Genomic DNA, 24,551 nt, shown 5'->3' on the forward strand with positions numbered 1-24,551 from the left:
TTTAAGCCCATATCTATTATGTAACTGTAACTTGAATATATTTTGGTAAACAGACAAAATAACAAAACCTGTGTCCAATTATTTACGGACTTGACTGCAGGTCTTAATTAGGAACATTCATATCCTGGTGAACACAGGTAAGTCATTTTACATCCCTGGTAACAAGGTTACGAGATACATCTGATGAAAATGCTGCAGAGAACGAAGGGATCAGGGAAAGACTGTACGAAGTATAAAGTTAACACGAATGAGCGGGAAGGATTTATTATAGCATCACAATGTTACAAGACACACTAGCCTTGTATGTGATTTTCGTAAAAAGATAGTAGGGCAAGCAAATATTTTTTGAATAAAGTTTATGTACAAACAAAAAGTGGTGAGTTGAGTGTGTTGTTTACTTTTCATGTTTTTCAAACAGACACACAACTAACATGTTGAATCTGAGAGACCATGTGCTGATCAAAGGGAGAGGAATTTGACCAGTTGACAGGATGGATCAGTTGTGTCTGTCTCTTTCCTCAGGCGCTGGTCCACACTGCTTGCCCTTTTCATCTGGTACACCACCTTAGCCGCTTCGTCTGACAGGACCTGTGGGGACACAGGCCCCACACAGGGTCAGGGTGTGTTTTTTTTGCCTTTGTGTTTGTGTGTGGACTAGACTTACGTTCACATGAGTCTGCTTGGGGCCCTGCAGGTCTTCAGGGTTGCTCTCACCCTGTAGATGGACAAAGTGACAAAAAGTTGTGTCAGTGGAGGTTTTTCAATCCGGAGGCAAAGTATTTTCCTTCCGTCTATCTCTTTCTCTCCCTTTCTCTTTAATAAACTATCACTCTGTGAAAAAGCAAGAATGAGGGGAGAGAGAGACAGACAGATACTGTAGATAGTTACACTGACTTGATGAATAATCGATTTAGCAAAACATTATATATATATATATATGGATTGATTACATGGGAATCTGTTGTGAGGTCATCACAGATGGTTGTCATGGATTTTATCCAATTTCCATAGATACTGTCCTCCTCTGAATTGGGCCTCCGCTCACTGGAGATAGGATGTTATAGGGTAAACGCATGCACGCACATAAACTTACATCCCCTCATCCTCTCACATACACACATACTTGATATCCTTCAGTAGATCTTGCTGTGCTCGAAGCAATCTCTGGGCTTCGTGGACTCTCCCCTCCATAGTTAGCCTGGCACACAGCTGAGCGCAGTGGACCCCTAAAACGGACATGTTCAGACTGCCTGCCCAGACCCAGCTGGAAAGAGAGAAAAAGGGAGAGAAAATATCATCCAGTTCATGAGAAACATTCACTTCAACTGTCCAGTTGTAGATTTAAAAAAAGTAATTGGCATCACTGAGTGGTCTGATTCTGCTGTCGGTTTATAGTGGGCCCTATTTTGCACTACTGTACAGTGTGGAATAATGCTATTCTGTTATACGACAGAAACATTATTGTGTTGGCCCAAAAAGGTTGCAAGTTGGAATCCCTGAGCCGAGAAGACTATACACTAATTGCTCCAGTAAGCCACTCTAGTTATGTCCACTAGATGACAAAAATCCTTGAAAATATCTCTTTACCTGCTTGTGGTAACCCGTCTCTGTTCAGTGATAATTCGAGTCACTCTCTGTTGATCTCTAGTGGTGAAAGACAGCTGTAGCTGGAATGGCAGTCTTTCTCGTCTCATTAAACCTGTAAGACACAGTGACGCAATGTTTTGAGCATTTACTGTATACAATACCGTTCAAAGTTTTGGGGGAACTTAGAAATGTTCTTGTTGTCCATGAAAACATACATGAAATGGAAATTTCATGGAAATATTGCAAAATTAATAGGAAATATAGTCAGTGACAAGGCTATAAATAATGATTTTTAATTGAAATAATAATTGTCTATATACGTAAAATAATCCTCCATTTGCAGCAATTACAGCCTTGCAGACCTTTGGCATTCTAATTGTCAATCTGTTGAGGTAATGTGGAGGGATGTTGGATTGGCTTGATGGGCACTTCTTATGTATCATTCGTTCAAGCTCCTCCCAAAAGAGAAAGCGTCAAGCACTCCTCCAGCATCATTTCATTTGTGTATGAGATCTTTATTTTCTTGGCATTTTCTCACATGGAATAGCTCTTTCAGAAGAAAGATCGTTGTTTCTGGCCTTTTTGAGCTTGTAATATTCCAGATGCTCAACTAGCCTAAAGGGCAGTTTTATGGCTTCTTTGATCAGCACCACTGTTTTCATCAGCTGTGCTAACACAATTGTAAAAGAGTTTTCTAATGATCAATTAGCCTTTTAAAATGGATTTGCAAACAAATGTGAATTGGAACACAGGACTGATGATTGCAGATAATGGGCCTCTGTATGCCTATGTACAGGTGCTGGTCATAAAATGTGAATATCATCAATAAATTGATTTATTTCAGTAATTCCATTCAAGGATGGCGACAGCTGAAGCCCATGTCTTGCATACGTCTGTGCGTGGTGGTTCTTGAAGCACTGACTACAGCTGCAGTCCACTCTTTGTGAATCTCCCCCACATTTTTGAATGGGTTTTGTTTCACAATCCTCTCCAGGGTGCACTTATCCCTATTGCTTGTACACTTTTTTTCTACCACATCTTTTCCTTCCCTTCGCCTCTCTATTAATGTGCTTGGACACAGAGCTCTGTAAACAGCCAGCCTCTTTAGCAATGACCTTTTGTGTCTTGCCCTCCTTGTGCAATGTGTCAATGGTCGTCTTTTGGACAGCTGTCAAGTCAGCAGACTGGGAGACCATTTTAACTCAAAACGCCTTTGCAGGTGTTTTGAGTTAATTAGCTGATTAGAGTGTGGCACCAGGTGTCTTCAATATTGAACCTTTTCACAATATTCTAATTTTCAGAGATACAGATTTTGGGGTTAGTTGTCAGTTATAATCATCACAAGAAATAAACACTTGAAATATTATACAAGTTTCACTTTTTGAATGGAATTACTGAAATAAATCAACTTTTGATGATTTTCTAATTATATGACCAGCACCTGTAGAACAGCTGAACTTTGTGATTAATCAGAGTCACTTGAAATGATGGCAGGTGTGTAATGACTTCTATTTAACATGAGTTTGAATGTGATTGGTTAATTCTGAACACAGCCACATCCCCAGTTATAAGAGGGTGTGCACACTTTTGCAACCAGGTTATTGTAAAGTTTTTATTTTTCATTTTTCCCCCTTGAAGATTTCAGTTTGTTTTTCAATGGAATTGTTCACATTATAGGTCACATTAAAAGTGGAAAGAATTCTGACATGATTTATCTTCGTCTCATTCTTTTACATCACAAAAACATGGCATTTTCACAGGGGTATGTATAGTTTTTATATCCACAGTGAGATATTATGTCAATTGGCAACATGATTGGGTATAAAAAGAGCCTCTCAGAGTGGCAGTGCCTCTCAGAAGTCAAGATGGGCAAAGGATCACCAATTCCCCCAATGCTGCAGCGAAAAATAGTGGAGCAATATCAGAAAGGAGTTTCTCAGAGAAAAATTGCAAAGAGTTTGAAGTTATCATCATCTATAGTGCATAATATCATCCAAAGATTCAGAGAATATGGAACAATATCTGTGCGTAAGGGTCAAGGCCGGAAAACCATACTGGATGCCCGTGATCTTCGGGCCCTCAGACGGCACTGCATGACATACAGGAATTATACTGTAATGGAAATCACAACATGGGCCCTAGGAATACTTCCAGAAAACATTGTCGGTGAACACAATCCACCGTGCCATTCGCCGTTGCCGGCTAAAACTCTATAGGTCAAAAAAGAAGCCGTATCTAAACAGGATCCAGAAGCGCAGGCGTTTTCTCTGGGCCAAGGACCATTTAAAATGGACTGTGGCAAAGTGGAAAAGTGTTCTGTGGTCAGACGAATCAAAATTTGAAGTTCATTTTGGAAAACTGGGACGCCATGTCATCTGGACTAAAGAGGACACGGACAATCCAAGTTGTTATCAGCGCTCAGTTCAGAAGCCTGCATCTCTGATGGTATGGGGTTGCATGAGTGCGTGTGGCATGGGCAGCCTACACATCTGGAAAGGCACCATCAATGCTGACAGTTATATCAAAGTTCTAAAACAACATATGCTCCCATCCAGACGTCATCTCTTTCAGGGAAGACCTTGCATTTTCCAACATGACAATGCCAGACCACATACTGCATCAATTACAATGTCATGGCTGCATAGAAGAAGGATCCGGGTACTGAAATGGCCAGCCTGCAGTCCAGATGTTTCACCCATAGAAAACATTTGGCGCATCATAAAGAGGAAGGTGCTTTTGCTCGAACTGCATTGTGGGATTGTTGATGTGCTGTACTCTGCTTGCTGTTACCTACCTGGCTACCTGCCAAACTTTTTTGAATTTACTCTATATAAACTAATTGGTCAAAATTCTATTTTAGAGTTTTACCAACGCAATATTTATCTGTTGACCTCTTACCCAACTTTTCTACACCGGGACTCTTTTTGGACATAATTAACATAAATACTCACCCTGAACACCCGAGGCTAAGTATCATTACAATGCCTTATCACTGTAATTGTTGTAGCAACAACACGGAGGAGAATGTTCGTCTTAAGTTAAAGATAGCAGAGTTAGAGGCTCGGATTATGGTAGTGGATTATGCTAGTGTAGAAATAGAAAAATCTGCGTCAGTGCCACCAGGTAGAAACGATAGTTTTGTTAGCCCCCCGGCACAGCTCCTGCAGCCGCCCAATAACTTTCTCTTGGTCACTGGGAAGAAATGCCGTCGACCATTTAAACCTGAATCGTTGCTAAAACCAACTGAGACTTTGAACAGGTTTTCCCCACTGGAGTCGGAGTCAAGGCCCGAGCCGTCTTCGGAGGGGAATGATCGGCAGGCACGTTCTACTGGTGGCCTTGAAAAACTAAAAACCTTAGTCATCAGCGATTCCATTACACGCAGTATTAGACTAAAGAATCAGCCGGCGATCGTACATTGTTTACCGGGGGGCAGAGCCACCGACGTAGCCGCAAATCTGGGGTTGGTGCTAGCGAAGTCTAAAACTGCCAAGTATAGAGAGTACAGAGATATTGTTATTCACGTTGGCACCAACGATGTTAGGATGAAACAGTCAGAGGTTACGAAGCAGAACATAGCATCAGCGTGTAAATTAGCTAGAAAGATGTGTCGGCATCGAGTAATTGTCTCTGGCCCCCTCCCAGCTAGGGGTGGTGACGAGCTCTACAGCAGACTTGCGCAACTCAATCGCTGGCTGAAAACTGAGTTCTGCCCGTCGCAGGAGGTAGAGTTTGTAGATAACTGGCCTTCTTTTTGGGACTCTCCCAGAAATAGAGCCAGGCCTGATCTGCTGAGGAGCGACGGACTCCATCCTAGCTGGAGTGGTGCTCTTCTTTTATCTAGGAACATTGATAAGTTGTCTCACTCCTATAGCCTTAACATGAGATAGGGTGCAGGTCAGGCTGCAGGCTGTTAGCCAGCCTGCTAGCATAGTGGAGTCTGTCAATAGCATAGCCAGAGTAGTTAGTACAGCTTTACCTATTGCCACTGTGACTCGTTCCAGGCTGAGAAAACTTAAACAAGGTAGTGCTAACAAAAACAACCTTATTAAATAAAGCCTTCCTCCACCTCGGTCAAAAATATAAATAATTGTATCACTTCGCATCTCTAAATGGGACTCCTAAATATTAGATCTCTTGCTCCAAAGGCAGTTGCAGTAAATGAATTAATCTCTGATCATAAACTAGATGCTATTGGTTTATGTGAAACGTGGCTAAAGCCTAATGAATTCACTGCCTTAAATGAGGCCTCTCCTCCTGGCTATACTAGTGATCGTATCCCTCGTGCGTCCCGAAAAGGAGGGGGTGTAGCTAATATTTATGACAGTAAATATAAACTTACTCTCAAACATATCACAGAGTTTCATTCTTTCGAAGTTTTACTCATGAAAACCAGGCCGATAAATCCTTTTACATAGCTACTATTTATAGGCCCCCCGGGCCATACACATTGTTCCTCAATGAGTTTCCAGAATTCTTGTCTAACCTTGTAGTCATGGCAGATAGTATTCACATTTTTGGCGATTTCAATATTCATATGGAAAACTCCAATGATCCTCTTCAAAAAGCCTTTGAAGCCATAATTGACTCAATGGGTTTCATCCAACATGTCTCAGGTCCAACACATTGCCACAATCATACCTTAGATTTAGTCCTGTCACAAGAAATAGATATTGTAGATCTAATAATTTACCCCCAAAATCCTGGATTATCGGATCACTGTCTTATTACATTTACCGTTAAAACAAGAAATCCACTTGCCCCCCAAACAATGAGTTTCAAAAGCCGTACTATAAATTCTCGGACTACAAATAAATTCCTTGATATTCTTACAAGTTCGCTCATTAACGACAGAGTAAATAAATCTGTAAACGATCAAATCGAGGATCTAAACTCAATACTGCGAAATACATTAGACATAGTTGCACCACTAAAAACTAATGAAATACGCAACAAGAAACTTGCTCCCTGGTACACCGACAATACTAGAGCACTTAAGCAAGCCTCCAGAAAATTGGAGCGAAAGTGGCGCTCCACCAAGTTGGAAGTATTTAGACTAGCCTGGATAGACAGTACAGTACTATACCGAAAATCACTCACATCTGCTCAATCAGCTTATTTCTCCAACCTGATTGAGGCGAACAAAAACAATCCAAAATTTCTCTTTGATACAGTTGCAAAGTTAACAAAAAAGCAAAGCTTAGCAAGTGAAGTGGGTCTTCACTTTAGTTGTAATGAATACATGAACTACTTTGATGAAAAGATTGTCACCATTAGAAAACAAATAACTGACTCCTTAAATAGTTATGGTCCTCAAAATCTCAGTTGTCCAAAACATTTCCTGAACCTCCCTGACCAGGTGTCAATGGGGACACTTGAATTTTTTGATACCGTATCACTCGACACATTTACAAAATTTGTAATGAGTTCTAAACCCACAAACTCTCAGCTAGACCCGATTCCTACAAAATTACTTAAGGAGTTATTTCCTGTGCTAGGTCAGCCAATGCTGAACATAATAAATTGCTCCCTTTCCTCCGGATGCATACCAAACTCACTAAATATTGCGGAAAATAAGCCTCTTCTAAAAAAATCTAATCTAGATCCCGACATATTAAACAATTATAGGCCAATATCGAACCTCCCGTTCTTCTCAAAAATCTTAGAAAAATGTGTTTCCCAACAACTAAATGCCTTCCTAAAGACAAAAAACATTTATGAAATATTCCAGTCCGGTTTTAGATCCCATCATAGTACTGAGACTGCACTCGTGAAGGTAACAAATGACCTTCTAATGGCCTCAGACAAAGGTTCCGCATCCGTCCTGTTGCTTCTTGATCTTAGTGCTGCTTTTGACACTATTGATCACTCCCTTCTCTTAGAGCGACTGGAAACCAATATTGGGCTATGTGGACATGTTCTAGCCTGGTTTAAATCTTATTTATCTGAAAGATATCAGTTCGTTAGTGTGGATGGCATATCCTCTGACAAGTCAAAGGTATGCTTTGGAGTTCCTCAAGGCTCGGTTCTGGGCCCATTATTGTTCTCACTATACATGCTCCCTCTGGGCGATGTAATCCGAAATCACAATATTAACTTTCACTGTTATGCTGATGACACACAGTTATATATTTCAATGAAGCATGGAGAAGCCCCTAAATTAGCTATTTTGGAAGCATGCGTTTCAGATATTAGGAAGTGGATGACAGATAATTTCTTGCTCTTAAACTCAAATAAAACAGAAATGCTCCTTTTAGGACCCAAAAAACAAAGAGCGTTGTTAGCAGATCTCACTGTGAACCTCGACGGCTGCATGGTCGTATCCCAAAAAACTGTAAAAAACCTTGGCATTACCCTTGACCCTGACCTTTCCTTTGAAGAACATATAAAATATGTCTCAAGAGTTGCTTATTTTCATCTTCGAAACATCGCAAAAATTAGAAACTTTCTATCAAAAACTGATGCAGAAAAATTATGGTTATCCAGACAAATTAATAAATAAACTTCAATTAGTGCTGCACATGGCTGCTAGAATCCTAACTAGAACAAAAAAATTTGAACACATTACCCCTGTCCTGGCGTCCTTACATTGGCTGCCTGTTAGGGTTAGGGCTGATTTTAAGGTTTTACTGTTAACCTATAAATCAATACATGGACTTGCTCCTACTTACCTTGCTGAAATGATCCAGCCATACATACCTACACATAACCTTAGATCGCAAGATGCAGGCCTTTTAATTGTACCTAGAATTTCTAAACAAACAGTTGGCGGCAGGGCCTTTTCTCATAGAGCTCCACTCCTGTGGAATGATCTGCCAATTAAGGTTAAAAATGCAAACTCAGTGCAAACTTTCAAGTGTCTACTAAAAACTCATCTCTACAGCACGGTTTATAATTAGGTGTAGCCTGGCCCGGGGGCGTGAAGGTGACCAGTAGGCTTGATACTGTCCACCCTTGCTGTCTTGCCAGGTGGGCTCTCGTCGCCACTGGGATGCCCTCCCTCCAATGCCTTTCGGGGGAAGAGTCACTGGCTTGTTGTTGACTCTCTGTTGCGCACTTGTGCAATTGGGCTGTACGCCGCTAGCAATACTCGGTTGGTGGGTGTCCCTTTGGTTGATGCCTGGCAATGTGGTTGGATTGATTTCCTGCCTGTTGGGCCCTGTCTGGGGCCTCCCCCGGGTAGGGCCACAGTGTCACCGGACCCCCCCATCTCAGTTCCAAGGTGTTACGCTGCTATATTATTGTGCTGGGGGATATGAGGGATGTACTACTAACTTTTCTCAGTTTCCTCCAGTTTTACATTTTAGAAGGAGATGAGGTCCTGGTCCACACCTGCGGATTACCTGGTTTGGGGGGCCCGTTGCTGTCCCTGTCCTTGTCCACCTGGTCATACTTCTGACCTAGTCTAAAATCAAATAGACTCTGGATTTAGCCCATGGAAATGTATTTATTATTCCAATTGGACTCTTAATATCTCACCCGGCACAGCCAGAAGAGGACTGGTCACCCCTCTGAGCCTGGGTCCTCTCTAGGTTTCTTCCTAAAATTCGACCTTCTTAGGGAGTTTTTCCTAGCCACTGAAATTCAACACTACTGTTGTTTGCTCCTTGAGGTTTAAGGCCGGGTGTCTCTGTAAAGCACTTTGTGACAACTGCTGTTGTAAAAAGGGCTTTATAAATAAATTTGATTGATTGATATGCTGGACGTTCTTAGAAAAGGTAGCTAATCTTTAATCACAAGCCAAACATTTAAAAGATCATATGTTTCCTACGTTATCCTCAATGCTCTTTAACAATGATAAAATCAAATAACTCTTTGCTATCAATTCTAAAATCAGACATATCTAAAACACTCCCCTATATAGTCATTAGCATTACTTTATCTTGGCAAACACAAAGGACAGGAACTCTCCCACTTATTCAATGTCAAATTATCAAATTGATGGGGCGTTGCCACCAGTTATTGTCAGACATGCAACAAGGACAATCATTTCTACAATGTTTTGGTGAAGTTTGATCCATAACCCTCACAGTACAATAAAGGACATTAGCCTATTCTGCCCTTTATGTGGAACAGGGGAAATCCAAACACTACAGATAAATGTCCACAATATCATGCATTTAGTTACATTACAGTTTTCTCAGAGTTTCACACCTCTCCAGGTGAACTCAGGAGGGTAGGGATGATGGCCCACACCTGGTGTTCCAGATCTTTAGAAAAGCTAATGTTATGTAAGACCCTTGATTAAATTCACAAAGGGTGTGTTGGAGACTTGGTGGGGCCAGATGCGCCTCTTTGTTGAATACACTTCCATTCTTCCTCAACAGCATTATAGTCCATACTTCCATTTTTCCTCAACAGCGGTATAGTTCTAACATGAAGAACAATGACGTGTAATCAATGACAAAGAAACATAACCTTTTTGAGGCATAATGGTTGTGTTGTCGTTATTAAATCCATGGCTGCCATAGAAGACATCTGTAGTTTCCAGCACGGAGTAGGCTGTTTACACAGTAAGTGCAAGTTATTTTATTTGAAAGAATTGTTTTGAACTGTGTTGCAAATATAAATGGTAACAAACAATACATTTGAACTTTTTAAGAATGTATAAATCAATTACATAATGAACATGATGGAGCAATCCAAACTTGTCTGTCTTTCATAATGTCTGTTTTATATCTCTGGTTTAGCCTTGTTTGGAAAAAAACTTTATGGCCCTTCAGACCTTCAGACTCTTTTAGCATTATTAATCATCTTTTTAAAAAACCTGTATATGTTAGGTCCTCTATTAACCCTCACTGTTTTATTTCAGACCAAGTAACCAACATCAGTGTCAGCTGGACACTGGTGTCAGCTGGACACTGCGTGGTTGTGGTTTTATGCAATATCCTGAACAGATGCATTTTGTGTAAGTCTAAACATTCACATACATTTTAAGCATTGTACTAAAATGTTATTAACATTACAACAATCTGCATACGAATAAATCTTTGTACTCCATCTATCAACCAACAGATCCTGAGATGTTGGAGACTACAACAACACCATAATGGCTTCAGTTATGGAACCACCCCCCACATTGTGGCTGAGTTTTTTGTTTAATTGTTGCCCCATTACACAATGCTTGAAAGCTGAAGGTACTACATCTTTACAGTCAACTCATCAAAACTGTGATGTATGTAAATGTTTGTTTGAGTTTGAATATTAATTTAACCTGTGAGTGGATCGTTGTTTACATGTTAAGCTAGAGAAATGGCGAGAGATAGTCCTAACAACAGGCCAGACACTGAACAACTATCAACCTCTACACTTATCCAACAGACCGAAGCTAACTCAAGTGTACACTGATAACCCTATAGACATTACACACAATACAGCGAAAAGACCCCGCATGTCATCACTAGGGTCACCCCATCAAGAGTAATGCAGAGCTTTTGGTTGACTAAAGCTAGTGGTGAAAATTGTCAACAGGGTTCCCACTGGTCATGGTATTTCTGGAATATCATAGGATTTTAAAAAGTATATTCCAGACATGGATTAGAATTTTTTTGTCCAAGTCATGGAATATCAGGTAATTTTGTAGCATGTTTAAATTCAAGTTGTCATTTATCAAAATGTATTTTCCTTGCATTATTCTTCTTTATTGGGTTATTTCACCCATTCCCTCTAATGCGTATTGTTATGGTTAGACTACTTAATTTTTCAGTGTCCATTTATCCCCTTCCCGCTCGTCAACTGGCAATCACTTCAGTCAAGATATGCAGTCTCCTTTGGCTACATAATGATGACTTCATAGACTGGGTGTTAAAAGTAGATGACAGCGAATTTAAATGTAAAGTTTGTAAAACTACTATCGATCTATCAAATATGGGAGAGTGAGCACTTCACAGCCACGCAAACAGTAAGAAGCATGCTACCTGCATGAAGCTGAAAGGAGCATCATCTTAATGATGATCATGATTGTGCATTACACCGATCAGACATAACATTATGACCACCTGCCTAATATGGTAGGTCCCCCTTTTGCCATCAAAACAGCCCTGATCCATCGGGGCATGGACTCCACTAGACCTCTGGAGGTGTGCTGTGGTATCTGGCACCAAGACGTTTAGCAGAAGATCCTTTAAGTTGCGAGGTGGGTCCTCCATGGATCGGACTTGTTTGTCCAGCACATCCCACAGATGCTCGATTAGACTGAGATCTGGGGAATTTGGAGGCCAAGTCAACACCTTGAACACCTTGTGTTCCTCAAACCATTCCTGAAACATTTTTGCTTTGTGGCAGGCTGTTATCCTGCTGAAAGAGGCCAATGCCATCAGGGAATACCATTGCCATGAAAGGGTGCACATGGTCTACAACAATGGTACATATCAAAGTAACATCCACATGAATGGTAGGACCCAAGTTGGACGCTGGCTTGCCTTCTTCCCATAGTGCATCCTGGTGCCATGTGTTCTCCAGGTAAGTTGTCCAGGCCGTCCATGTGATGTAAAAGAAAATGTGATTCATTAGACCACGCCACCTTCTTTCATTGCTCCGTGGTCCAGTCCTGATGCCCATGCCTATTCTAGGCACATACGTAACAAAATGCAATCCACTGTGTGTTTTGACACCTATCAGTACCAGCATCAACAATTTTCAGCAATTTGAGCTACAGTAGCTCATCTATTGGATTGGACCACACAGGCCAGCCTTCACTCCCCATATGCACCAATGACCCTGTCGCCGGTTCCCCGCTTTTCGTTCTTTGGATCGCTTTTTATAGGTACTGACCACTGCAGACCGGGAACACCACACAAGGGCTGCAGTTTTGGAGATGCTCTGACCCTGTCGTCTAGGCATCACAATTTGGTCCTTGTCAAAGTGGCTCAGATCCTTACACTTAACAATTTTTCCTGCTTCTAACACATCAACTTTGATGACAGAATGTCAACCTGCTGCCTAATATATCCCACACACTGACAGGTGCCATGATAATGTAGACTTCACCTGTCAGTGAAGTCTACACACCACAAAGATAAATTGGTTTAGTATTGACAATTGGTTGACAGTGCTGGGGGATGGGTAATGTATTGATGCTCAGGTGCCAAATTAACACAATGGATAAGAAAAGGTTTAAGCCATCAAGTGCCCAGTTTAGGAAAAAAGGAGAATACGCAAAGATAAAGCTATGTCATCTCTCTATGAGTATTATATAATGCGGTTATGAAATCGGCTAGTATAACACTAATGATTTTAGCATATGTTGCTTGCTACGGTATTACAGATATTCAGTTTTCTGTCCAACTATCTTACAAAATATTGTACATATTTTCACACAGTTTCTTCATGATAATCTGTGTAGCCTGCCGCAAAATGATTACAACCAAATTAGCACATTATTGAATTGGTGTCACCTTAACTTTCATTAAGGTGACATCATAAAGTTTTTCTGTGATTGTATTGACTATGTCCTGAGCTCAGTAAGGGGAATGTCCAATGCTGTAGGCTTACATTGAAGACATCAGCACTATTCTGATATTTTGTATCTTTTGTGATATATTGACTCTTAGGGTGTCTTATGCCTAGAATTAGCCAAAGACGTTGTATGGTTCATTTTGTTCCTTTTCTGAAAGTAAATTGTGCATAATGACATGTATATTTAATTGCGCAACAAATTTATTTATTATGGTGTCAGACTCGTATTCTGTATTTCAATGTGAATTCAGGGGCACTTCTGTAAGTTTTTTGAACACCCTCTGGCACTGGCCAGGATAAGGAACCATCTAGGCTTTGTGCAATTTAGTTTTGTGTATTTCTTTTGTTAGCAATAGGGTACATTTTTTATTTATATAGTACAAATTGTTTCTATTTGTCTTTTTTTTACTTCTTTTTGATATTTATCAGACTTATTTTTGTATATATTTTTATATTTATACAGGGGGGCACTGCTCTAGATACTCAAATAGTCTAAAGAAGGCCAATTTTACAGCTTTTTTAATCAGTTTTCAGGTTTTTCTGATGATCAATTAAACTTGATACATTTGGATTAGCAAACACAACATGACATCGAAACACAAGACTGATTGATGATAATGGGCCTAATGGGCCTCTGTATGCCTATGTAGATATTCCATAAAAGAATCAGCTGTTTGCAGCCGTTTTACAATACAAACAATGTATTTCTTATCAATTTTATGTTATTTTAATGGACAAAAATTTGCTTTTCTATTTAAAACAAGGAGAATTCTAAGTGACAGAATCATTTTGAATGATGGTGCACATTTTAATAGTATCAGTCAAAAGTTTGGACACATTTACCCATTCACTTGAATGAGTGAGTGTGTCCAAACATCTCTTTGACTTGGGTATATATAAGCATGTGTGTATGTGTTTAACTCACTCTCCACATTTTCAGGTTTGCAGGCAAACTGAAAGGTGATCTGTATGGCCTCTGTTACATTCCCTATCTCCCTAACTAGACAGTGGTTAGTCTCATCCTCATAAGGAAAATACCTAAGGAAGGAAGAAAAAGAGGAGGGGGGAGTAAGAGAGCAAAAAGGTGATAAGACAAACAAGTGGATAAATTCTTTACAAGTTTGACAAATGCCTTTGAACCTGACTTGAGTTGGTCAACAATGCTACTTCACGAAAGGTGAACATGACAATTTGCCTCTAAAGCAGTCATACTCACATGCCATCAGCTGCTATAAGCATTGCTTTGACGCCTGTTGCTAGGATGTTGTCGGCAAGAGCTGATTGGATCTCTGTTGCTACGGTACCGATGTTCACTATATTCACCTGAATAGGTGACCAGACATGATGAAAAATAGGCGATTGACAAGATAAGAGGGGAGCCAGTGGAGGAGCAAGATGAGATGGAGGAGAAAGAAGAGATTGAGGTGGAGAGAAAGGTGATGGAGGAGATAAAAAATTGAGCAGTGAAAAAAGAAGGTTGTGAGGAGAGGAAAGATTGAGGAAGTGTGGTCAGAAAAAACAGGTACAAAAAAATCTAATAAAAAAACCTTAGGAAAATAAACCTTCTAAACACAACCCTGTTTCCAGAAAAGTTGGGTTACTGCGTAAAATTCAAATTGAATCAGAATGCAGAGATTTGCAAATAATGTATCCCAATATTTAATGGAAAATATCAAATGACAAAATACCAAATGTTGAAACTGAGAAATATTATTGTTTTTGGAAAAATACATGGCCATTTTGAATTTGATGCCAGCAACATGTTTCAAAAAAGTTGGGATAGGGGCACTGTGTACCATCACCTCCTCTTTTAACCATAGCCTATAGTGGGGAGAACAAGTATTTGATAGACTACCGATTTTGCAGGTTTTCCTACTTACAAAGCATGTCTGTAATTTTATCATAGGTACACTTCAACTGTGAGAGACGGAATATAAAACAAAAATCCAGAAAATCACATTTGTATGATTTATAAATAATGAATTTTCATTTTATTGCATAAGTAGTCCGGCTCTCACAGACCTGTTAGTTTTTCTTTAAGAAGCCCTCCTGTATTCCTCTCATTACCTGTATTAACTACACCTGTTTGAACTCGTTACCTGTATAAAAGACACCTGTCCATACACTCAATCAAACAGACTCCAACCTCTCCACAATAGCCAAGACCAGAGAGCTGTGTAAGGACATCCGGGATAAAATGTTAGACCTGCACAAGGCTGGGATTGGCACAGGACAATAGACAAGCAGCTTGGTGAGAAGGCAACAATTATTAGAAAATCGAAGAAGTTCAAGATGATGGTCAATCTCCCTCAGTCTGGGGCTCCATGCATTGATCTCACTTCGTGGGGCATCAATGATCATGAGGGATCAGCCCAGAACTACACGGCAGGACCTGGTCAATGACCTGAAGAGAGCTGGGACCACAGTCTCAAAGAAAACCATAAGTAACACACTACGCCGTCATGGATTAAAATCCTGCAGCGCACGCAAGGTCTCCCTGCTCAAGCCAGCGCATGTCCAGGCCCATCTGAAGTGTGCCAATGACCATTTGGATGATGCAGAGGAGGAATGGGAGAAGGTCATGTGGTCTGATGAGACAAAAATAGAACTTGGTCTAAATTCTTTGGGGATGCTTTTCTGCAAAGGGGATAGGACAACTGCACCGTATTGAGGGGAGGATGGATGAGGCCATGTATCGCAAGATTTTAGCCAACAACCTCCTTCCCTCAGTAAGAGCATTGAAGCATTGAAGAGCATGGGTCGTGGCTGGGTCTTCCAGCATGACAACGACCCGAAACACACAGCCAGGGCAACTAAGGAGTGGCTCCGTAAGAAGCATCTCAAGGTCCTGGAGTGGCCTAGCCAGTCTCCAGACCTGAACCCAATAAAAAATCTTTGGAGGGAGCTGAAAGTCTGTATTGCCCAGCGACAACCCTGAAACATGAAGGATCTGGAGAAGGTCTGTATGGAGGAGTGGGCCAAAATCCATGCTGCAGTGTGTGCAAACCTGGTCAAGAACTACAGGAAACGTATGATCTCTGAAATTGCAAACAAAGGTTTCTGTACCAAATTTTAAGTTCTGCTTTTCTGATGTATCAAATACTTATGTCTTGCAAATAAAATGCAAATTAATTACTTACAATGTGATTTTCTGGAGTTTTTTGTAGAGAACCTATGATAAAAATTACGGACTTCTACATGCTTTGTAAATGGGAAAACCTGCAAAATCGGCAGTGTATCAAATACTTGTTCTCCCCACTGTAAGTGTGCTGAGGAAACCAATTGCTGTAGTTTTGAAAGTGAAATGTTTTGCCATTCTTGTTTGATAAAGGATTTCAACTGCTCAACACTTTGGGGTCGTTTTTTTCATTTCATAATGCGCTAAATGTTTTCAGTGGGAGACAGGCGTGGACTGCAGGCGGGCCTGTTCAGCACCCGGACTCTTACTATGGACCCATGCTTTTGTAATGCGTTCAGAATGTTGTTTGGGAATTTCTTGCTGAAGTAAGCAGGGCCTTCCCTGAAAAATACATTGTCAGGATGGCATCATATGTTGCTCCAAAACCTGTATATATTCTTCAGCATTAATGGTGCCTTCCTAGATCTGCAAATCACCAATGCCATGTGCAAACATGCACTCCCATACCATCATGGATGCATTGCTTTTGAACTGTGCACTGATAACAAGCTGGATGGTCCCTCTCCTCGTTAACATCTATGATTCCCAAAAATAATGTTCATTAATCAGAACAGTTTTCCACTTCACCTCAGTGTTTTTTAGAAGTGTTTCTGAGTCCATGCAATGATTTCCAATACAGAATTGTCTGCTTTTAATGCAGTCGCATGAGGGCCTGAAGATCACAACCAACCAGCCTTGTCTCTTGCGTACAGACATTTCTCCAGATTCTCTGAATCTTTTCATTACATTTTGTACCATAGGTGATGAGATCCCTAAACTCTTTTTACGTTGAGAAACGCAATTTTACATTGAGATTAGTTATTCTAAAATGGTTGCAATATTTGACTACTCAGTCTTTCACGGAGTGGTGAACCCCTCCCCATCTTTAATTCTGAAAGACTCATCCTCTCTGGCATGTTCTTTTTATTCCCAATCATGTTACTGACCTGTTGCCAATTAATCTAATCAGTTGTGAGATGTTCCACCAGGTTTTTTTTAAGCATTTTATAATTTTCCAATTTGCATTCTGTATTTCTTTACATTTTACACAGCATCCCCGGGCTTTTGGGAACAGGGTTGTATGTAGACTGCAATAAAATGATCAGACCTATGAAGGCAATGTTCTTTGAACACAGACAAAAATGCACATCAACAGCCAAGTTAAAACAAAACAAAGAATTCTCACACTCCTTGAATGTCAATTCAACTCATAATATCCTAGTCAACCAGTCAATGAGTCAAAATGATTCCGGAGTTCTTTTCTAACAGTATAATTTACACAGAATTTGTGCATCACCCTTCCACCGGTTTGGTCTGCCAATAGTCCCACTTCTGCCAACCGGCACTCTGTTCCCTCAAAGGTCATCACGGACACAATCACTCTGCAGAAACAGAGAATACATTGCAGATTAGTCAGTAATACTGAAAGGTGTTTGTAATATTTTGAGTGTGTCGATTATATGCCTCCTCATTAAAAACTGATTCATGATCATAATTTACAACCTAAACCTTTGACCTTTAGTATAACCTATTTCCGTTTAAGGAAGGTTAATATACAGTTGTGTTCAAAAGTTTCCACCCTTGGAGAATTGTTAATATATGTACCATTTGTAAAGAAAACATGAGTGAGCAGGTAAAACACATCTTCTATTTCTTATGGGATTCACACTCAACTGTAAGTCATAACAGAATGGCACAATCATAAAAAAAAAACATGGCTACAAAGAAAAAAATCAACTGACCCCTATTCTAAAGTCTGCATACCCTTAGTTCTTAATACTGTGTATTGCCCCCTTTAGCATCATAGTTGTCTAAGGGGCCCTAAATTCTTGTAGGGGGTTTAGCTGCCTATTCATCTTGGCAAAATGCCCCCACGTCATGCAAAGATGAGATCTCCCCAGAGTGGCTCGATGATATTCAGAGTGGCATGCTGCATTCATCTTGCCATCAATTCTTACAAGATTCCCTGTGCCTTTAGAGTTCACACACTCCCAGAACATCAGTGAGCCACCACCATGCTTCACAATGGGGATGGTATTCTGTTCACTATAGGCCTTGTTGACCCCTCTCCAAACATAGTGCTTATGGTTTTGACCATAAAGCTCTATTTTGGTCTCGCCACTCCAAATTACAGTTTGCCAGAAGGTGTGAGGCGAGTAATTTTTCTGCCAGTTTTGGCTGAAAATGTTCTTGGTCTACCTGACCTTGCTATGAAGGTCTTTTCTGATTCCCATGGCTCAGTATCTAGCCTGCTCAGTGCATCCACGTGAGAGCTAACAAACTCATTAACTAATTATACACTGTTAAGTTATCTGACATGCGCAGGCTTAACTTGACGTGAAAGTATAAGCGAAGCGTCTTTTCTATATAGTTATTTATTTATTCCATACATGTACACGGCTCTGTTCATCCGTCCTCATCATTGCATCCAAAAGAAACTCAACTGGCATACATTGCATACACTTAGGTATATGAGAACGTAATACCTCAAATATAGCAACCAACACTATTACCGTAATGTATTGATAAGAGCGTTATCCAAAAATGATATTTAACATACACAATCACTAATTGCAAATTAAAAAGCCACAGGTGTGGGAAATTCACCTTTAATTGCCATTTCCACCTTTGTGTGTTACCTTGTGTGTCTGCAACAAGGCCAAACATTCAATGGTATGCAAACTTTTGATCAGGGCCATTTGGGCGATTTCTGCTATCATTATGATTTAAAAAGGAGCCAAACAACCATGTCATAATAAATGGCTTCATATGATCACTATCCTTAATTTGTAATTTTTCATATTTTAAAAATCACTGAAAAAATGTCACTATTTCTCCCAAAGTATGCAAACTTATTAGCACAACTGTAGTTTGAGCATACCATGGGAACCTTTTCTAGTGAGTACAATGGCTATGTTTTTCACTGTGTCTTGGTCACCAGTTAACCCTTTCCACTGTTTTAAGTGCTCCACTGACCTACTCTTCTCATCTGCCTGTACCCTTGCTCATATGCAAGATAGATATGAACAATATCTTTATTCATATCTAAATTTACTATAAACTGAACCAAGTTTTCTGGCTCTAACCTTTGTAGGATGTAGGGTGGTGGAGTGGGTTGGATTGGTTAGGGGGCAGGTGTGGGTGGGTCAGGAGAGGCTGTGTGATCGGTTAGGATGGAGGAGTGGGTGAGTGAATTCATGTTTAAATTAATGTTTGCTTACATTATAAACAAAACATGCAGGTACATAGAGTTTGGGAGACCAGCGAATTAAGCAAAATAATGTCATATTTTTCCAAAGACTGGTCAAGCAGTCTTGATTCCTGGATTTCACTCATGCAGTAGTTTTGACTCCTGGTATGAGAATTATTTACATTTTGGGGCCAAGAACCCTATTGTTTTTGTTTCATTATTAGGGGGCCAACTACCGAAGGTGTAGTAAAGCTATGTTTCATATCAATTGAGGAACAAGTTAAGCTAAGTCAAAACTTAATAGACAAACTCCTGTCTAACTAGTTAACTACTGCAGTTCAATATATGTGCATTTTCCATCAATCATGATAGCCACCATTAGATGTATGGTGTCTATAGTCCTCAAGGTGGTGCTGTAGCAGTCAGTTGAAAAAAATTTCTCTCATTAATTGAATGTTGTGGAATCACGTATCCAAGTTGTGTCACAAATTGAGGAGGTTGCAGGACACAGGCGCAGAGGTGGTGGAACAAATGGGTATTTATTTCCAAAAAAGGCTTGACGCAACATGACAACCACAACATGAAACAATGACTGACCAAACACACAAGGTCAGGAGGAACTTAAAGACAAATTAAAGAAAACTGAAAGACACTGGTGAAAGCGATAAGGACAAGGAAAGGCTACGTTTAAGAACAAAAGAAAAAAATGCAAACAGAACAGGCTACATTCAAGAAAAAAGAGCTGGTGGAGGGGAATCAGGAGGAGGCGGTGGCCCTGCCGGCGGGGGAGGAGACGACCCCAGCTCAGAAGCAGGAAGTGTGGCAGGAGTCAGTGGAGCTGGAGGAGTCAGGGGCTCCAGGAGAGGTGCGGGAGGAAGTGGTGGCCCCTCCTCCGGAGCAGGAAGAGACGGTGGCCCCGCCGGAGGAGCAGGATGAAGAGGTGGCAGCCTTGCCACAGTAGCAGGAAGAGGAGATGGCAGCCCCGCCTCAGAACCTGGTTTTCTGCCCCACATCTCCGGGGGCGGTAGCAGGAACCCCTCCTCCAACCACTCCAGTTGTGGTGGCGGCAGTGGCCCCTCGGGGCCCCCTCTGGCTCAGGCTCCCTTGGAGGGCCCCATAGAAGGCCCCATAGCCCCCCACAAGGTATGATTTGGGGTGGACTCTGGGTGGCAGACGGCGACAGAGCAGGGACTGGGGCGGCAGCACACCGCGGAGCAGGGCTGGGAGAGGTGGCAGGCTACGGAGCAGGGCTCAGAGCGCCGGAATGCTGAGCAGGGCTGGGAGAGGCTGAAGGCCATGGAGCAGGGCTTGTGGTGGCTGAAGGCCACGGATCAGGGCTTGGGGCGGCTGAAGGACGCGGAGCAGGCCTTGGGGAGGCTGAAGGATGCGGAGCGGTCTGAACTTCCAACTCCAGACTGCAAATTCTCCTGGGTTTTGAGCCCCTGCTTGCCCAGATGTCTGCCCTTCATCCCTCTCTCCTTTGCCTCTCGTTCCTATGGTTGTGTCAATAGAAATATATAAAATACCTCCAAACATCTTTAAAAAAAATTGACACAGGACAGACAGTTAAAGAATCAAGATTTTAATAACCTGGTATCTATTTCTGCTTGCACAAAAACTTCTATTGACTTATTTGGTTGTGTCCTCCAGTGTGCATCTTGCCAAGCAGTTTTGCTTCATCACACTGCCGGCTCAAACATCATACAGGCACTTTAAAAGCATGCATTCTTTGCTCAACAAATTCACTTTGGGGTGCGTTTGACCCACTCCAAGGAGTCTCTAGTACACAATGTAAGACCTTATTATTACTGATTCATGTGTATGCTTGTTATGGCAGTTTCTTTAATTAAAAAATATAAGGCTAAATTGATGTAGACTGGATGTATAGGTTGTAGAATTCTTGTACCCTTAATGCCACAACAACTGATGCCTGTCCATCTGATTTTCTTCCCTCAATCTTTGAACTCACAACACCCCTACCAAGACAGACTTCACCCTCACCCTCCTCTTCTTTCCTCCTCTTGCTGGGCTCTTACTTCCACATAGGCCCTGCATTCTACTCCAGCTGGCCAACCAGCCACCAGCTGCACATGTGCTCCCTTTTCATCCGCTGCTTCTCTAGAGAACATTTCATACCACCCAACACCATAGCTGCCGCTCCAACAACAATCTGTTGCATGTTCCTCACTCCTGTAAGTTTTCCTTATCACATGGCTCCTTCATCCAAGCCTGTCTGCATGTTTGATTCATGATTTTCTTTGAGATGTAGAGGTAAAATGTGGCCTTTTAAATGTGTCTTTTTCAGACTTCCAGTAATAGGCTACATGCCAAGAATAATTGATATTCAGAAGAAATGTAAGTTCCCCTGCAGAGGCATGGACTCTACAAGACCCCTGAAGGTGTCCTGTAGTATCTGGCACCAAGACATTAGCAGCAGATCCTTCAGGTCAAGTTGTGAGGTGGAGTCACCATGCATCAGACTTGTTTGGCCAGCACATCCGGGAAATTTGGAGGCCAGGGAAATACCTTGACATTTAGATTAAATGCAACTTTATTGCCACTGAACAAGTATAAGTACAGCACAACGAAGTGCAGTTAGCATCTAACCAGAAGTACAAATAAGAGTGCAAAACATTTACAAGTGAAACAAAAACAATGTACACCGATCAGCCATAACATTATGAAACAATGACTGACCGGATTATCAGTGTTATTCACTTTGTGAAGTGAATAACACTGATTATTTGGTTATCATGGCACCTGTCAGTGGGTCAGATATATTAGGCAGCAAGTGAACATTCTGACCTCAAAGTTGAAGTTCCTGTTAGAAGCAGGAAAAATGGGGAAGCATAAGGATCTGAGCAACTTTGACTAGGGCCAAATTGTGATGGCTAGACGACTGTGTCAGAGTATCTCCAAAACTACAACCCTTGTGGGGTGTTCCCGGTCTGTAGTGGTCAGTACCTATCAAAAGCGGTCCAAGGAAGGAAAAGTGGTGACCCGGTCCCTATTCCTCCCCTGGCTTTTGCTCTGTAGCCGTCCACCACCCAGAGCCCATCTCATATTATTTTTCAGGGGGGCTCTGGGGCTTTCTAGGGAGTCCTCCGGCTCCCCTGGCGTCTCTAGTACATGCTGTCCCGGCGCTGCTTCTTGCTCCGAGGCAGTGCCTCTTCTTGTCCCGGCGTCATGTCCTGTTCTGGGGGCGGAGCCTCCGCCTGCATTGACGCCTGCTCTGGGGACCCATAGTTAGGACCTGGCAGGGAATAGATGCCTCTAGGCATCTCTGTGTTTTGTGTCATGTCAGGGGCAGCTGGCCTGCGTTGCTTCTGTTTGGGGACCAGATTTAAGTTGTTTTTTCCTTAGGGCACTTTTAGTTTGCGTGCTGTTCTCTCTTGTTTTTTTGCTGCAATAAATCTGCCTTTTGATGCACGACCCTGTCTGCATTTACTTCCGCCACTCACCAAACCGTGACAGATACATTTTGGATATCATCATCTCCTCAACCCTTAATTGTGATACACTAAATACAATTCAAACGAGAAAGGGGAAACGTAGGAAAATATCAACATGAGCATTTTTGTATGGCATGATCAAGCAATATTTACCCCCCCATAAATGTAAATGGGTGACAAAGTTGTAAATCATTATTTTATCATTTTTAAAGGGGAGGAATATACTCTAACCCCTGAGGACATACTAACCCGCTGTTAGCCGCCTCATTGGCCAGTTGTCTATAAAAGTATGGAGACTGGACAGAGGACAAAGGGGCGGTACTCTCCTCCATTTCACCCAATCCGATATTAGCTCGCCCGTCTGTACAAAGGATTACCTAGAGGTCGACCAATGACAAACAGAGCATTTAGGTCAACCAATCACAGAAAGCACACAAGTTAGATACTATTGATGTGTTCTCGGGACAGCTGGGGACAAGGTTTCTGATAGGCTGTCAAAATGTCAACAATGTGCTTGATTGGCAGTCAGATAGGAAAATAAGTGAAGCAACAAACACAATTCAGATGTTAAACTGACCTTTGATCCCACGTATCGAGACGCCATGGCTACGGACACCAAGGCTGCAGGACCCAATGCTGTAGCTCCGTGCTCCCTCAACCTGCAAAGTGGATGAAGCAACAGAAAAATAGTGAGACAAAGGAGAGAGAATGTCAATACATACTTGTTCACTCATTTGCTCACTCACTCTTTGACTCTCTGTGTGAGGGATTGGTAGCTCTCAGCGATGCAGTGTGGTGTGTTGTATTGCTGTCCCTGTTGTCTCAGGTAGTCATAGTCTACTAGAGCCCAGTCACTCAGAGTGACTGGTATACCTGAGCCATCACCATAAACTACGACCTAGAAGAGAGAGAGATGGGGAGAGATGGACAGTTATGGACAGGCCTCTCATCACATTATATACAACAAGGGAGGGAGAATAGGGAGTATAGGGTGTGAAAATTGTACAGCTGTGGTATTTATATAGAGTGTGAATTCTGTTTAGAAGATGTGTAACGTTAGATTTTTGGTACGGCGTGTGGATTTTGTAAGAGGTAACATTAACGTTAAAGGAATTTCCATGGGGTGTGAATTTGGTAGGCCTCTAGGGTGTTAAATGTGTATATTTTGTAAAGGTGTGAACCATATTTAATATAATAAAGTTCTGTGTAACATTATTAACGAAGGAATTATTTTAACTATCCCTTTCAGATACTTTTTTCAAAACATTAAAGCAATTCTACAAAATAGCGATCAGATGGCTAAAACTTCATCTGCATTTTGAGTTCTATCTATTTATGCTCTTGGCAAAGGTCATCATGTAGGTCTTCTTTAGTCTTTTGGCCATTTAGTTTTTTTTCTTTTGACAATGCCTTGCCACCCATAGTTGATTGTTTTCTTCAGTTGCTCTACCAAAGACTGAAATGCTTAAGGAAAAGCTTGTTTCTTGCTGAGCTAATCAAAATTACCACACCTGATCACAGTTGAAAGTCAATTGGCGTTGTGTGCTATTGAGAAGGTGATTAACTACACCTGGTTGGGTTTACAAGTAACTTTTTAGGGGGGTGATTCTTTTCTATAAATGGCCATAAAATAGCCTACATTTAAAAAAACTATAAAACACAAACTATGATCGAACAAATGTTTTTT

At 41.3% G+C, this 24,551-nt stretch overlaps 1 protein-coding gene across 6 annotated transcripts in view; it reads right to left on the bottom strand.

Moving 5' to 3' along the window:
• si:dkey-9k7.3 (circularly permutated Ras protein 1) overlaps positions 1-24,551 on the bottom strand; it is a 110,765-nt gene continuing 86,214 nt past the window's right edge. For 4 of the 6 annotated variants that reach the window (XM_013133062.3, XM_013133064.3, XM_013133061.3 and 1 more), the window contains 11 exons: positions 23,611-23,762; positions 23,442-23,523; positions 23,114-23,241; positions 17,502-17,604; positions 14,261-14,367; positions 13,970-14,082; positions 1,588-1,699; positions 1,124-1,264; positions 951-1,044; positions 665-715; positions 1-588 (listed from right to left, as the gene is read on the bottom strand). In XM_013133062.3, the coding sequence (XP_012988516.1) occupies positions 460-588; positions 665-715; positions 951-1,044; positions 1,124-1,264; positions 1,588-1,699; positions 13,970-14,082; positions 14,261-14,367; positions 17,502-17,604; positions 23,114-23,241; positions 23,442-23,523; positions 23,611-23,762 (1,212 nt within the window). In that variant the 3' untranslated portion in view covers positions 1-459. The remainder of the gene's footprint in view (positions 589-664; positions 716-950; positions 1,045-1,123; positions 1,265-1,587; positions 1,700-13,969; positions 14,083-14,260; positions 14,368-17,501; positions 17,605-23,113; positions 23,242-23,441; positions 23,524-23,610; positions 23,763-24,551) is intronic. The other 2 variants (XM_013133063.3, XM_020044706.2) reach the window with 2 other exon arrangements.

The sequence above is a fragment of the Esox lucius genome, chromosome 22 (genome assembly GCF_011004845.1).
Source record: "Esox lucius isolate fEsoLuc1 chromosome 22, fEsoLuc1.pri, whole genome shotgun sequence".
Classification (NCBI taxonomy): domain Eukaryota; kingdom Metazoa; phylum Chordata; class Actinopteri; order Esociformes; family Esocidae; genus Esox; species Esox lucius.